The sequence below is a fragment of the Neopelma chrysocephalum genome, unplaced genomic scaffold (genome assembly GCF_003984885.1).
Source record: "Neopelma chrysocephalum unplaced genomic scaffold, ASM398488v2 Primary Assembly neopelma1_22, whole genome shotgun sequence".
In the NCBI taxonomy this organism is placed as follows: Eukaryota; Metazoa; Chordata; class Aves; order Passeriformes; family Pipridae; genus Neopelma; species Neopelma chrysocephalum.
The window spans coordinates 27,030,470-27,045,166 of record NW_020897689.1 but is presented as its reverse complement, the minus strand read 5'-3'; the positions used below and the strand labels follow the sequence as shown (position 1 = coordinate 27,045,166).

Here is a 14,697-nt window from a genome sequence, read left to right as displayed (position 1 = left end):
CGCTCCGGAGAGCAGCCGCTGCCGCTCGCGGGCGCCCCCGACGCCGGTCCGGGAGCGCGGGCGGCGCGGCAGGAGCTGGGCTGGTCCCCGCCGGGAACCCGCCCGCGCCGCGTCCCCGCCGGCGGGTGCGTGGAGCGGGCGTGCGCCTCCGCGGCCACAGGCACGGCAGCCGCCGGAACCGGCGTGGGCAGGCACCGAGCGCGTCCCGCGCAGGCACAGCCCCGGACACACCTCCCCACGTCCCGGCGGTGGTAGCGGCTGTGTAAAAAGTGTGTGAAGGAATAAATCAGAATTAATTCAGACAATTACCTCAATAATTAATTCTTCCTCAGTAAATGTCAACAGAACTGCAGTAAAATTGCATATTTTTTAACAGAACAGAGTGCAATCGCTGCTAGATTATTAGCAGTGACGTTTTGCTACTTGTTTGATAAGAAAGCATTTTTCCCAGCTTACAAAGAGCTCCAAACATATACTGCTGAAATGATGGTTGTCCTGCCCTCTTTGGTGCTGGATTGATATGTTTTCCTGGGCCAGCAGACTCAGACAGCCCAGAAAAATACACAAAAGTGTTTCTTGGTTTTCTTTTGTGGTCTTCCTTTTTTTTTTTTTTTGTAGTGAGGGACACTGTAGCTGAGATGCCAGACCTGCAAAGGTATTTGTAGTGAGTCAAACGTTCCCATACCATGTGAAACACACAGCACCAAGAGTGGAAGTTGTATACCTGTCATCATACCTGTTGTAGAATGTCATAGCATTTAGGAAAGAAGTTCCCAGCAGCTCTGTGCCAGGTGATGGAGGATTTGTTCTGAACCATTATTAAATTTCCCTCCTCTCCGCTATGTTTCCTTCTTCTGCCACAATCAGATGCCAGCCATTGGGATTGAATAATTTGGATTATGTGTCTGGCATTATGCCTCTGCTCTTCAGATATCTCCATTGTTTGGAGATATCTGGTACACTTGGTGTCTCTTTCCCTGGTCCTTGATGCTCATCCACACATAGCACAGTCTGCTGTCCTTTGGGATGCCCGATCTGCTTGCCAGACCTTCTGCTAGGGTTGCTCAGATCTCTGGTTCAGCAGAAGACTAATCAACTTCTTGGGTTGGTTACTGGGTTGACTGTAGTGATTCCTGTCGAGGTTTTTCAGACTCTTAGGTGTAGCGCGAAGTAAGTAGCGGGAAAGTGGAGCCAGGGAAGTACAGTAGCCAGAGGAAAGTAAACACATGATTTATATCAACAGCGCTATCAGATCAGTTTATGCAGTAGAACTGTAGTACCACTGAAAAATAACTGAGTATTTTAACAGTGCATTTTGTCTAACATGAAATAATTGAGAGTGCTGTCTTTAAGATACAAATTTAAACTAATTTTTGGAATAGATCTTATAATTTCTTGAAATGTTATTATCTTCCTGTCTTTCAGGCTGAAGGTGGCCCAGTCTGAGGGCTAATCTGTCAAATATTTAATAATCATTTGCTCTGAAAATTTCCCACGTTGTTCATGGTAAGGCTTATATTTGATATTTCATATTTAGTTTGTTGTGCTGACACAGAGTATTTCTTACACATTTTTAGTATTAACATTTTCTTTAGCTGCAAGAATTACTTAAGAGTTGGATCATACATTTACTGAGAATTGCAGTTTCACAGAGAATGTTTCCAGTTTTGTGTAACTGAGTCAATAAATGAAACTGAGTAATTGTAAAGTGAAAAGGAAGGAAAATGTATTCACAATTTTAAAATAAGTTTCAGAGTAATGCTTGTATAATCTAAAAGCTTTTCCTAATCATATTAAGAAAAAAATGATTTGACAATTTTTTTAGTATGTAAATAGTTTTGTCTGTTGGGATTTTATGACTCAGACTGCTTTATAAAAATTACAAAACTTTCTCTTGTTATTTTACAGGAGTTTTTCATCAGTATGTCTGAAACCATTAAATATAATGACGACGATCACAAAACTGTGTTCCTGAAAACATTGAATGAACAACGTTTGGAAGGAGAATTTTGTGACATAGCTATTGTGGTTGAAGATGTTAAGTTCAGAGCCCATAGGTGTGTGCTTGCTGCCTGCAGTACCTACTTCAAAAAACTTTTCAAAAAACTGGAAGTTGATAGTTCATCAGTAATAGAAATAGATTTTCTTCGTTCTGATATTTTTGAGGAAGTTCTCAATTACATGTATACTGCAAAGATATCTGTTAAGAAAGAGGATGTAAATTTGATGATGTCTTCAGGCCAGATCCTTGGTATTCGATTTCTTGATAAACTCTGCTCTCAAAAACGTGATGTTTCTAGTCCTGAAGACAACACACAGTCCAAGAGCAAGTACTGTCTAAAAATAAACCGTCCTATGGGAGAACCCAATGATACACAAGATGATGAGGTGGAAGAAATTGGAGATCATGATGATAGTCCATCAGATGTGACAGTGGAAGGAACTCCCCCAAGTCAGGAAGATGGAAAGTCACCAACAACTACCCTAAGAGTGCAAGAGGCAATTCTGAAAGAGTTGGGAAGTGAAGAAGTTCGAAAAGTAAACTGCTATGGCCAAGAAGTAGAGCCTATGGAAACGACTGAATCTAAAGACTTAGGATCTCAGACCCCTCAGGCTTTGACATTTAACGATGGCATAAGTGAAGTGAAAGATGAACAGACACCTGGCTGGACCACGGCAGCCGGGGATATGAAGTTTGAGTACTTACTTTATGGTCACAGGGAACATATTGTATGTCAGGCTTGTGGCAAGACCTTTTCTGACGAAGCGCGATTGAGAAAACATGAAAAGTTACACACTGCTGATAGACCGTTTGTTTGTGAAATGTGTACAAAGGGCTTTACCACGCAAGCTCATTTGAAAGAGCACTTGAAAATACACACAGGCTACAAGCCTTACAGTTGCGAGGTGTGTGGAAAGTCTTTTATTCGCGCACCAGATCTAAAAAAGCATGAAAGAGTTCACAGTAATGAGAGGCCATTTGCATGCCATATGTGTGATAAGGCTTTCAAGCACAAGTCCCATCTCAAGGACCATGAAAGAAGACACCGAGGAGAGAAACCTTTTGTCTGCAGTTCCTGCACTAAAGCATTTGCTAAGGCATCTGACCTAAAAAGGCATGAGAACAATATGCACAGTGAAAGAAAACAAGTTACTACAGCCAATTCCATCCAGAGTGAAACAGAACAGTTACAGGCAGCAGCCATGGCTGCGGAAGCAGAGCAGCAATTAGAAACTATAGCTTGTAGTTAAAAACTAAAGCAGAAACTATCAGAAATAATATAAGAAATGAAATTGAACAAAATCTATTGTTGGCATACGTTTAGACTGAGAATTTTTTCAAGAAATCATATTTTTAGAGAATTGAATGTTACATAGGAATGCATAGCATCACTTGGTTAGGTATTTTAAAACATTTCAGAGATGAGTATTCTTAGAATGTGAAGCAATTTTGTTGCCATTAGCAGTATAATGCACTAATACCTGCTTTAATTTGAGAATGTGATCAAGTTCTCTATAAAAAAGAGATAATTGCTGGCTGATACTTATTTCATTCAGTATGGAATACTGCATACAACATAAACATTGCAATCAGTGAGAATCGGTAAGTTTGAAAATGCTGAAATCTCAAAAATCACAAACATGGAAAGGAAATACTTGGTTTTCATAATTCTGAAGGTGTTATAATTTTTTGAGAAGCAGACATTGATTCCCTAAGCTTTTTAATTCCTCCTTTTTTCACTTAATATAGGTAGGTGCAGTAGAGTGTAAGGGGGGTGGTGATCAGAATGAAATTGCTTCTTATTCCATTCCCCCAGATACCCTCTTATTTTAATCAAGGTGGCAAGTTTAATGAAATACTTGATTTCTTGAAAAAACTGCATTATTCTCAGTGATTCTGACTGGCAAAGCAGCAGTGTCATGGCATTCACCAATTCCTTCAGTGGGTAAAAAAGTCTGCCTCATTTGTTTTTGTGTTCACTCTTATATAGGGCCCTGGAGATGGGACTGGGCCACAAAGGAAAAAGGGTGCAGTGTGGATGAGACGTGCTCCTTACTCAAACCCAGTAGGAATCAGTTAAAGCTAATACAACCTGAGGCTGTGCTTTTTATTATGCAGCTTTCAGGTCACCTAACCTAGCACAGTGAAGGTAAAGAAGTGTTTCTGGGAGCACAGGAGGTTTAGCTGCACTGGTGAGTGACCTGTCACTGCCAGACTTCTGGAGCTGCAGAGCACAGCCACAGGCTATCACATACCTGCCCACAGTGTTCAGCTGGGGTTTGTCATGGCTTGTCGTACCAGCTCATACGTCCTGTTCCAGTTTAAAAGCTTCCACCTTCTGACTCCCCACCTCTCAGCAATAGAGACCCTTCAGTGAGTGAATTCAGTTGTAATTGATCCAGAGTGAGTGTTCGCTATTAGTCGGTTGCTTAGTCTTGCCTATTTTTTTTTTAAGGTAAGCTGGGGTACATGCTGCTAATTTAATAGCTAACTCACAGAGTCAACAAAATAAGTTGTCTTTGGGTTGCAGTCTCCTGTGTGTAGTCAGCAAGAGAAAACACAATAACAGTGGTAATGCAATCCAAAGGGATATCGAGCCTTTATTTTAAATTTGTAAATACTACAACTGTTGTGAAAACTTCATTTGAAGTTGGAATGGGCAAAAACCCACACTCTTGGGCACATTGTAGTAACATTGGTCACTTGCGATACCTATAGCATATGGAAGTGTTAGATCAGTTTCTGGTAAGTTACTGTGTGGTACATCACATCTTGCTTTTCTAAAAAGAAATTTAGAAAGTGTTTTTGGAACTGTTATATGGAACTTCTATTGTTGGGGGTTTTTTTGTTTGGTTGAGGGTTTTTTTTTACAGCTTCATTTTATTCATGTACTCATCAGGTTAAACAGTTATCTTAAAATGCCAGTAATTGTTTGAATGCTGGTCTGTAAATAAAACATGAACTTAATATTTTAGAAAATGTAAACTTTTGACCTTTACCAATATATTTTTTTAAAATGTTGCTTCATTTTACATTCAGTAATATTAGTTTGTAAACAAACTGTACATTTTGTACCTGTGCAACATCAGAGGATGTGTATTCATTGCATTTTATTGGTTCTCTTGAGGAACATGATAAATGACCATTGTTAAAATGTTTTACTGTATATGATCATAGATATAAAGATAGTAGGTCCAAAATAGGATCTACATTTTTTTTCTAAATATATTAGTTGTGCTATGTTTTCTTATCTAAAATTGTGTTCACTTTTTCCTAGATTAAATGGGGGTTGATAAGAATGTACAAAACAGATCTGCTGTGATAAGAGTTCAAAAGTGTAAAATGTGAAAAAAGTAAATTTTCTCTAGATCTACTATGAAAAGTGCAAGAAGTAATGAGCTTAAATTACAGCAGTAAACATTTGCATTAAAAAAAATCTTTTAAAGGGTTTAATAATGAATTACTAGGACAAAATGCCTGGGGAAGCATTGCAATCTCCACTAGTAGTGACATTCAAAAATGGGTTAGAAAAACATATATTAGGAATGGTTTAAATATGGTTTATTCTGCTTTGAAGCTGAGGGATAAGTTGAATAACCTCTCAAGAACAGCTTCATTGGTTTGTTTTGGGGGGTTTTTTTTTGTTTTTTTGTTGGTTGGTTGGTTTTTTAGAAAGTAATAAATTAAAATGGATCTCATGGGACAGCAGACACTTGAGTAGAAAGACAGAGCTCAAGTCTTACAGGTAAAAGAATATTGCCCCCTGACTTTCGAGCACAATCAGTCAGGCTGTGAATTTGAAATTGTTATAGAAAAATAGACTTGCATTAAAAGACTCACTACCAAAAGTGTGATAACATTCCGTGTTACATCAGAGTAAATTCTGCTATTGCTAAAGCTTATGGCTGGAAAAGTTAACAGCTATAAGGACTGTGTGATGTTTGTAGCTTTTAAAAGCTGGGACAGATTGATATTATACATTATCTAATACAGAAGTGTGCAGAGGCATGAACAAATGTTATTGTCGCATGTTCCTTGGACAGGTATAAACACCTTATGTGAGACTTGGTCTTAACAGTCTGCGACAGGATCAAATTAAATGAAGTCACTTAAATTGCCTCCATATCAAAGGTTTTGAAAGGGGCCTCGGCCTCCTGCTAATTTTTAGGTGTTTAAGTGTCAGAAGTCTGCTTAGCTGACAACACTGGTTAAGAAGGCAAAGGCTCAGTTATATTTCTGAAGTTGATTGAGAATTTTATTGGCAATTCCTACTACCACTGTCTGTTTTAAGGATGTGAAATTACCTTCTTTTTTCTTTTTTTGAAAGCCAATGGATAATTGTTTTTCTCCCCAGTTGTTTTTACTCAAGGCAGAGAGAAGGCCTAGAATACTTAAGTTTAAAGTTTTGGAAAAGGTTTCAGAAAGAAGGTGTGGATGTAACCTTAGCTGTATATAGATTATTGTTTATGTGTTCTAAATTAACGTGTTTGTTGTGTATGTTCTGAAGGGAGGTTCGCTTATATATTGTGGGGATCTGTCTGTGAAGTTCAGGTAAATCTGTCTTCATCTTAAGACACTACTGCTTCTGTCTCTCTCATCTGTGCCAGAAGACATCATGTATAAAAGCAGGTGTGCGTCAGCTCCGAGCCACCAAGGTTTTCCAGCCTGATAAACAGTAAGCTGTAAACCATGTTCATTGAGTAATGGGCAAATTTTTATTTTTGCTTTTACAAGGATGGCATGGCAGCTTCTTTCAGAGTTTATGAGACAGTGGATGAGATTCTCTCTGACTAAAGGGAATTTTGCTGTTGACTGTATTGGGGCCAGACTAGTCTAACATTCCTTAAAAGTTTTCGAACAGCAGGCGAGTTAGCTAATTGGTGTGCATGCAGGAATGACAGAATGCTGTAGAAAATAGATGGCTAAAATAACGTTGAATATGGATTGTTTTTTTCTCCGGACTAAGTAGCAAAAATATTACATATAGAATTAGTCTTGAATGTACACTTGTCAATCTGTGGTTTATGAGATCAGAGTCAGTTATGTCTTTAATATACATAGGATAGCAAACACTTGGTTACTCTCTTTGGCTGACACTGAACCTCCCTCCATCTTATGATGTTGCGTGACCATGTGGCTTCAATGGAACCCTCTGTGTATGAGAATTAAATATATGAATAGGTGTTGTGTAAGCAGGGCTTACATGTATACAATGCTAGTTGATGTGAAATGAGCTGCTTTTGGTGGTTGTCTTGTGTAAGGTCAGCACCGAATGAGACACTAAACCACAGTCGTCTCAGCTGCAAAAAGATCTAAATATAAGGAAGTATAACATTTTAATTAAAAGGCTTTGCACTTTAAAAGACTGACTTAGAGTGAAAAGAAATATTTGAAACAAGAACTTTACTATTCTGTGATTTTAACTGGGTGTTCTTAAAATAGCTTGGTTTTTTGTTTGGGTTTTGTTTTGTTGTTTTTTTTTTTAAGAGAAAAAGGAACAAAAGTAACACATTTTGTCCTCTGGTATCTGCTTAATTTCTGATCCTAGTTGTGTTAGCCATGGGTATGCTGGTACAACTCAGTTTGGAAACTAAATGTTCAGGAAGAATACCTTTCAGCCCTTCTCCACTCCGCACCCCTTCTTTTACACAGTGTTCACTTATCATTAGTTAAAAAAATAATAGAAAATGAAGCAACTCACAGTTGAGTGAGTACTTCTGGTTTTGTTTTTCTGCTTAATTCTTTTAGAAAGATTTAGACTTGGAGATTAGAGTATTAGAGGTCAGTTTGTGAAAGGAATGTCTCACACTCACTTCAGTGGCAAACGTGCGAGGGGATCAGTTTCTGTTTGTTCATATATAAGCTACAAAATACTAAATACTTTGCGAAGTCTTTCCAAACGAGTCTTTCCCAAACGAGTTCTTTTGAAGATCAGGCCCCAGTTTTCTAATGCAGAGATAACTTTCGTTATTCCATTAAGTAAGAATACTTAAAATTAGTAGAGTCTGGGTGAGATACAGATATATCTGATTATATCAGAAAGTCTACCCTAAGGTAGACTGTCCCTATTTTTAGGGACAGATTATCTTTATTAAGTATTTTATAAATTCAGACACCTCTAGGCTTACAGAAAGGACAAAGCATTTATGAGGGAGAGTACATCTGCTTACAACAGATGACTTTTCTGAATGTAAACATTTGCAGACTGATACAGAACAGAATAATTCTACCTGGAAGGTAAAGACAGATCTAAGGAATTTTCATCTTTTTCAAACAGTTAGTCTTTAGATCACAGCAGTATGCCCAGTCAGCCAGAAACTTGCACATTTCATTAAAAATTCCATTACTGCAGTTGGTCTGTCATTTGTCTTCATATAGATCTAAAACAATTATAATAACATTCTCACTCATTTCAGAACAGATGGAGAATTTCCATGAATAGATTTGTTAAATATGTGTCATAAGAGTTGAAACACCTATTCTCAGGAATGATTTTTAAATGTAATACAAGAAGCCTGAAATAGCCCAAAATAGTAAATTTTGAATTAAGAACTAAGACAAATAGATATAATGCATTGGATATAGATCATCTTTATGAAATTAAAACATGAGAGCTATTTTCTACTTTTTCCACCAAAACATGAGAATTTTTCTTCTGTTTAGAAAAATGTCTTTTCTGATGCAAACCCTTGTGTTGAAAACAATAACCAAAACCACCCAAGTCCTACTGTGCCTACACTGGTAGTTTTCTGACTTCTTCCCAATGGCCTATTTATACATTTAAGTAATCTGCATATGCTAACGACTTAGAGTATTTTTGGCTTTTAAAATATTCTAAAGACCAAGCTTCCCTGCATCTAAGTTTTCATTCTTCAGTAATAAAGATACTTTTTTTTCAGGGTCCGGGGTACTACAAACAGTGCTTACAGGAACAAAGCATTGTAGTGGCACTGCAGATTGCTCAAACAGGAGGATGGGGTACACTAGAGCTCCACCGTGAGATCAAAACCTCACTTCTTTCTTCTATAGAATTTGGAAATGGTACTGACACAAGATTGTATGTACTTCCAGGCGAGAGTTTCTCTTCAAGGGAGGTTATCAGTTATCTGCAGGTGATTTCTGTCTGTTTTGTACTCATCAGCAGCATAATTAGGGTTTACAGAGAACAGTTTTCAGGACGCTGTCTTTCAAAATGTTAGTTAGTTCTAATTTTGCATACTGTCAGACCTTGTTCACATGTTCCTGTTGTGTTTAAGGTTGCATGGGCAAAGTAAGGGAAAAGTTGGGGTAAAAGCAAGAAAGTAGTGTGAAAATGTTCTAAACACTGCATTTATTAAACTTTATTACAAATTGAATGCAATTTTGTATTTAATACGTTTAGGATGCATTATATAAAGAATATGTTTTCAATGCTTAAGAAGTCACTAGTCTCAGATCATAATTTTTTTATTTGTTTCCGTTACTTTAATCTCCAGCATTTAGAATCAGTGTATAGCTTTAGTTTCTCTGGCTATGAAAGCCATGAAGTGTCATGTAACTCTGATGCTCAATATATCAAATTATACTGACTGTCTATATCTTACCACATTTAGAACTTTTTTTCTTTACACCTGGACATCCATCTTTTTTCTACTTTAGATAAGCCCATTAGCATTCTCCCATTTCCTGTTACAAAATAACTGAAGTTTTCGTGAGATTTGCTTAGGCCACTAAGGAATGTTTTCTCAGATGGCAGTAGAATTTGATCCGATTGCTTTGCAAAGATGTAAAATGAATAGAGTGGCTTCTTATGTATGGAAGAATAGTTTACAATGTTTTTTTAAATTTAAGCATTGTTTTTATTTGTTTCTCTTCTGCTATAAAGCTTGCTGTTTGAGAGTACAGTCTTCTAAAGGCACAGCAAAGTATACTTGGTATGGAAAAGCTTAATTGTGCTGAAAGGGTGAGTCTTGTTCCTTCTTGATTCCTTTCCTGCTCAGAAGGGTGTCTGGTGAACTTCTCTGTTGGTGCAAGGTAAGTGATCAAAGTATTCAGGTAACAGCAGGGATAATGGTAAACAGGGAAGAGGAAGGAACAGGATCTTCTCATTTAAACTGGTGTAAGGAGTGACAGCTCACCCCCTAAAGGTTTATCTTGTCATGACAAATCTCATTGCTAAGTTATGTTCTTTTGTCCCTGTTGAATTCTTTATTTTTGAGTGCTTGTCGGGGTAAAGAGGTTCAAGGGAAGCTCAAAACAATTCCACCTGTTTCTTCAGGTAGAATTTACCACGCATAAAATTGTGGTAGATCTAATATTCTGGTTGCTCATTAATATGCGGGATAGTATGTACTATTTTATAACAAAGTAATAGCTATTGACTTTGATCCAAAGATCCTGCTCTATGGTGAACTTGCCACTGGCTGCCGCAAGAGAGGAGCCCCGAAGAAAAGATACAAATACTCCCTGAAACAACAACTCAGCCTCGGGCATATTGACCACCATAACTGGTCTACTCTGGCCTCCAATCGGGAGGCCTGGAGACAGACCATCTATAACGCTGCTGATGCTTTTGAGAACGCACGCAGGATCACCCTTGAGGAGAAAAGACAATGCAGAAAGAATCGAGCCTTGCAGAATATACCATCCAAGGAGTCTTTCTGCTGTGCCTTTTGCAACCGGACATGCCTTTCTCATGTTGGCCTTTTTAACCACCAACACGCTTGCAAGAAACGTGGGTAGAGCCCTTCCCAAATCTTTGTTCGCGAAGGCTAGCCATGATGATGATCCAAAGATGATCTAGCCTCGGTTCTTTGATCACAGGAAGAGGCTTGGCACTCTATTTAGCTCGAACCTATTTGTCTGTCTTAGGTGGTAACAAAAAGAGAGAAATAAATGCACCAAGGCAGTAGGCTTTATGCCCAAGGCACAGCTAAATCATGAGATGTTTCCCTGTTTTCGAGTTAACAAAAGAGGTAAATGAGGTCAAGGAATCACATCCACAGTGATTTAAGACAACCAAAGTTGTGGTTGCTGCAGTTTATTGTTGTTTTTCTGCCTGCAGTAGCACTCCTGTAAGGTCTCAGTGAACCAATTCATGAAGAGCTGAAGCACCCTAACAAGAATAACTGTTCTGAGGCATTTTTTTCTTAACTTTATCAGCCTCACATGATTGCCTTGGTGCTAGGGTCAGTGGAAGAGCAGCCTCAATTTAGAACAACTTCAGTTATTGTGGAGCTACCTCTTAAGACATCAGCTTTGTGTTTCAACTGCCATAGTAAAACTGCAAATTGTTGCTAAAAGGGGTAATCCCGTTCTCTCCTTTCTTTTTTTGCTGTTACCTTTTGCACCTGTTTCCTCCGTCTGTTAGCCTCAGATTTAGTGGCTTTTGTGGCTTTAGAATAAGCCAGTTGAGTGTATTCCTATAACAAAGCAATTCAGTGCTTCAGTGAGTTAGTTTTAAATTGACCTCCCTTGTTGAACCAATTCATTAGGTTTGACCCAAGGTAAGTGGCCAGGAGCACATTGCTAGAGTTAGGAGAAGGAATGGAGCAGGACTTGCCAGCTTTGGCAGCACATTGAATACCATATGATGAAACACAGCACTTGTTGCACAGTTTTTGAGAAGCAGCCAGGCAACAGAAGGGATCAGACATAAGTCCTTTGCAACACCCACTGCTAGTAGACTTATGGGATTTTGAAGAGGGATATCTGTGCTTAATTTCTGCTTTTTCAGGAGAGTGGAATTTGGGGTTTGAAGTTGGGGCTTTTTTTCTCTTTGTTATTATTTAAATTAATCTGACCCTGCTTACCTCTTATTCAACAATCCTACACAGCCTTGAATGGTGGCAAATTGGTCAAATTAAGGAGAAAAGAGTTGTTAATAAAAGACGATAGGTATTTAACTTACTGAAGAATAAAACTGTAATCCTGAAAGGATGAAAAATGTATTTTTTCAACATAAGTTAATTTTTGCAAGTATTAGAAGTAAACAATATTTTCCTCATAGTTATTTACATCTATTTTAGATCACTTGCTGTGTAAAAAATAATCACTCTTTTTAGTTATTGCAAATAATATAGATCCAAAGTAGGTTCTGTATTTCATTAGGTGATGTCAGCTAGACTGATTTCATCACAAGAATTGTTTTTTTCTGTCTTTCTGGTTTAGGATCCTGTGGTAAACTTAAAGCTTTCAAACGATTGATTTTGATTTATTTCCATATATAAATATTAATCCATTTGAAGGCCTGAATATAAAATGTGTAGGTTTTCATACATTTCCACTTGGTACATACTTCAGATTAATGAGTTTTATATGTGGTTATTGAGTTGTGTAGCTGAGGCTTCAGAAGGTATTCCTTGCTGAGAGTTGCCTTCTCTCAGTGAGAAATTCTTACCTGGAAATATTTCTGTTCTCTGATATTTCTCATAGTTTTCTGTACTTTTAACAATTTTTTTCCCCATCTGAAGTAACGGTATTTGAATATTTTCTTTTTACAAAATGCCTTATTTTATATTACAGCTATTATTGATTTTGATATTTTACCCAGTAATATTTTACTAATTTGTCCAGATTATCCAGTAAGATTTATAACAACAATGGCCACTATATTCGTGCTCTTAAAGTATAAAATAGAACTTAAACCAGGATTTTGAGCATAAAATTTGTACTGCTGGTGTAGGCTTTCAATATTTAACTTTTCAGCACTGTACAGGAAACCTTATACCCTGGAAAGCAATAAGATCTCATTGACTGCTCCTATTGGAAAGACTTGATTTTTTAAAAAAAGTATGTATATGTATATTCTAATTTTGTTTCTGGATTTCTTGATCTTGGGTCAAGTAAGGAAAATGATTTCAACTGTTAGCTTGGGAATTAGGAAAGAGCAGCTCTTTCTTTTGTATTTCAGATGAGTTAGAAGTCTGAACATAACTGGGCTTGGTTACTAGACTAAGAGTTATCTATAACTATGCACATAGTAACAATTAAAACTTACATTTTTTTATGGTGCCTGACAGGTTTGCTTATGCTAGAGTTTTGCCATTCGGTCTGCAAAAAAACCCAAAAACCAAAAAACAACACAAAAAACCCCACCACCAAACCATGACCCTGCAATTCTTACTTGAAAATGACATTACTGCCATCATAAACAGAGTTATGTTAGACAGAAATGTTTTAATTGAAGTGAACAATTACCCATTTTGAGAGTGTTAGTCATATGTTTTCAAGATAAAGCATAGGTTTAATTTTCCACTTCAGTAATTAACTTTTATCCAGCTGTATGACTTTCTTGTAGATCTCCCATTGTTTCAAGGACAGATTAAATGCAGTCAGACAGTAGCCCTGATTTGATGGATGTGATAAATTCTGCTAGAATAGGGATGTCCTATTATAGATACTTTTCATTTGGACGTGCATTATGCTCTGTGAATCTTGCTAACCTAATTTAAAGTTTTGATACTCTACTGTTTTAAATCCTTTCTTTTGTATCAAAGTTGATGTTTTCAAACTCAATTTAAAATTCATATATTTATCTTATTTGGCCACAGTTTTTAATTTTTAGCCATACATGATGAAATCCCCATTTTTTGACTCTATAGGACAAGTTGTGTATTTAGTGTTTGTATTTCATATTGCTGTAATTCAGTACAATTTCCCATTCTCAGTTCTTGAATTTAAGCTGTTTAGTAGCATATTAAAATTATGATTTCAGTATTTACATTTTACATACCTTTGTTCTCTCAGCATTAAATTAAGCATGTGGTTTAATATTTAGGTTGTTTACATTTGTCAAAATGTATAACTGATTTATTGAGGACTCTAATAGCATTTTTTACGAGTTTGGAAATATCTTCATTCATTATAAAGCTGACTTTTCTTCTCCTTAGTTCATTGGCTGGCTGTTTTGCCATGGGTCATAAATGCTTCTTTAATTCTCTCCTTTTAGGTTCTTTGAAGACTTGAGCAAATGCCAAATTTTATGATTCATGTCAAGTTACACACACCAATAAGCTGTGGCACGATCAGAGTCTTAAAACAGTTTTTATAGAAGAGAGAAAGACACGTAAAAGCCACTCATTTTTAGTGTAACAAATGTCATGCTGGTAGTAACAGAAAAGGTTTGAAGGTGAGAGTTTCATTTGTGGCAGACTCACAACCCATCCTATGCGTCTTCAGTGTGGTACAGAATGGTATGGCCTGGTCCATGTCAGGAGACAGTGGTTGTGTGTGAGGTTCTTTAAAGCCTCTGCCTATGTTTCACAGTGTCTCTGCTAGATCCAGTCATTAGCCAAGGACTCGACAGGACTGAATTCCTTGCTGTATAAAAGAATTCCTGTGTAATGGAAAGCCTCTGAATTTTGGACTGTGATTCATTCATCTGTCTCGGTGAAGGGACTGGCAACTTGCAAAGGTGTGGCAGGTGGGAGCAATGATTGCTTTGATTCTACTGCACAGTTGTATGTGATATTTTAGGTGAGTCAGTCAATCTTTTATTTAAACCTCCTGAATTTATCTAGGTCATTGTTTCTTGTTGATTGGCTTTTGCTTTGGGTTCAGCTTCTCTAATTTTAACTTCCATCTAAAAGAGAAAGATGCTAATTTACTTATGGCACTGTTATTCATGAGTGTGAGGCATTCAGATGAGAGGGTGGCAATAAAACCAGCTAGATGGAAGTGGGATCTATTTATAGACTGTGGAAGTCTTTTTTTGG

The 14,697-nt window shown here is 37.4% G+C and overlaps 1 protein-coding gene across 2 annotated transcripts; it reads left to right on the top strand.

The window, feature by feature from the left end:
• Window positions 1-154: 154 nt before the first annotated feature.
• ZBTB14 (zinc finger and BTB domain containing 14) lies at window positions 155-5,438 on the top strand. 2 transcript variants are annotated; one of them, XM_027676073.1, is made up of 3 exons: window positions 155-269; window positions 1,426-1,506; window positions 1,909-5,438. In XM_027676073.1, exons 2-3 carry the CDS (start codon window positions 1,504-1,506, stop codon window positions 3,250-3,252), a joined length of 1,347 nt encoding a protein of 448 aa, XP_027531874.1. In that variant the 5' UTR covers window positions 155-269; window positions 1,426-1,503; the 3' UTR covers window positions 3,253-5,438. The 2 variants fall into 2 exon arrangements, with proteins under 2 accessions (XP_027531874.1, XP_027531882.1); XM_027676081.1 differs by lacking the exon at window positions 155-269 and adding an exon at window positions 697-791.
• The last annotated feature ends 9,259 nt before the right edge of the window (window positions 5,439-14,697 follow it).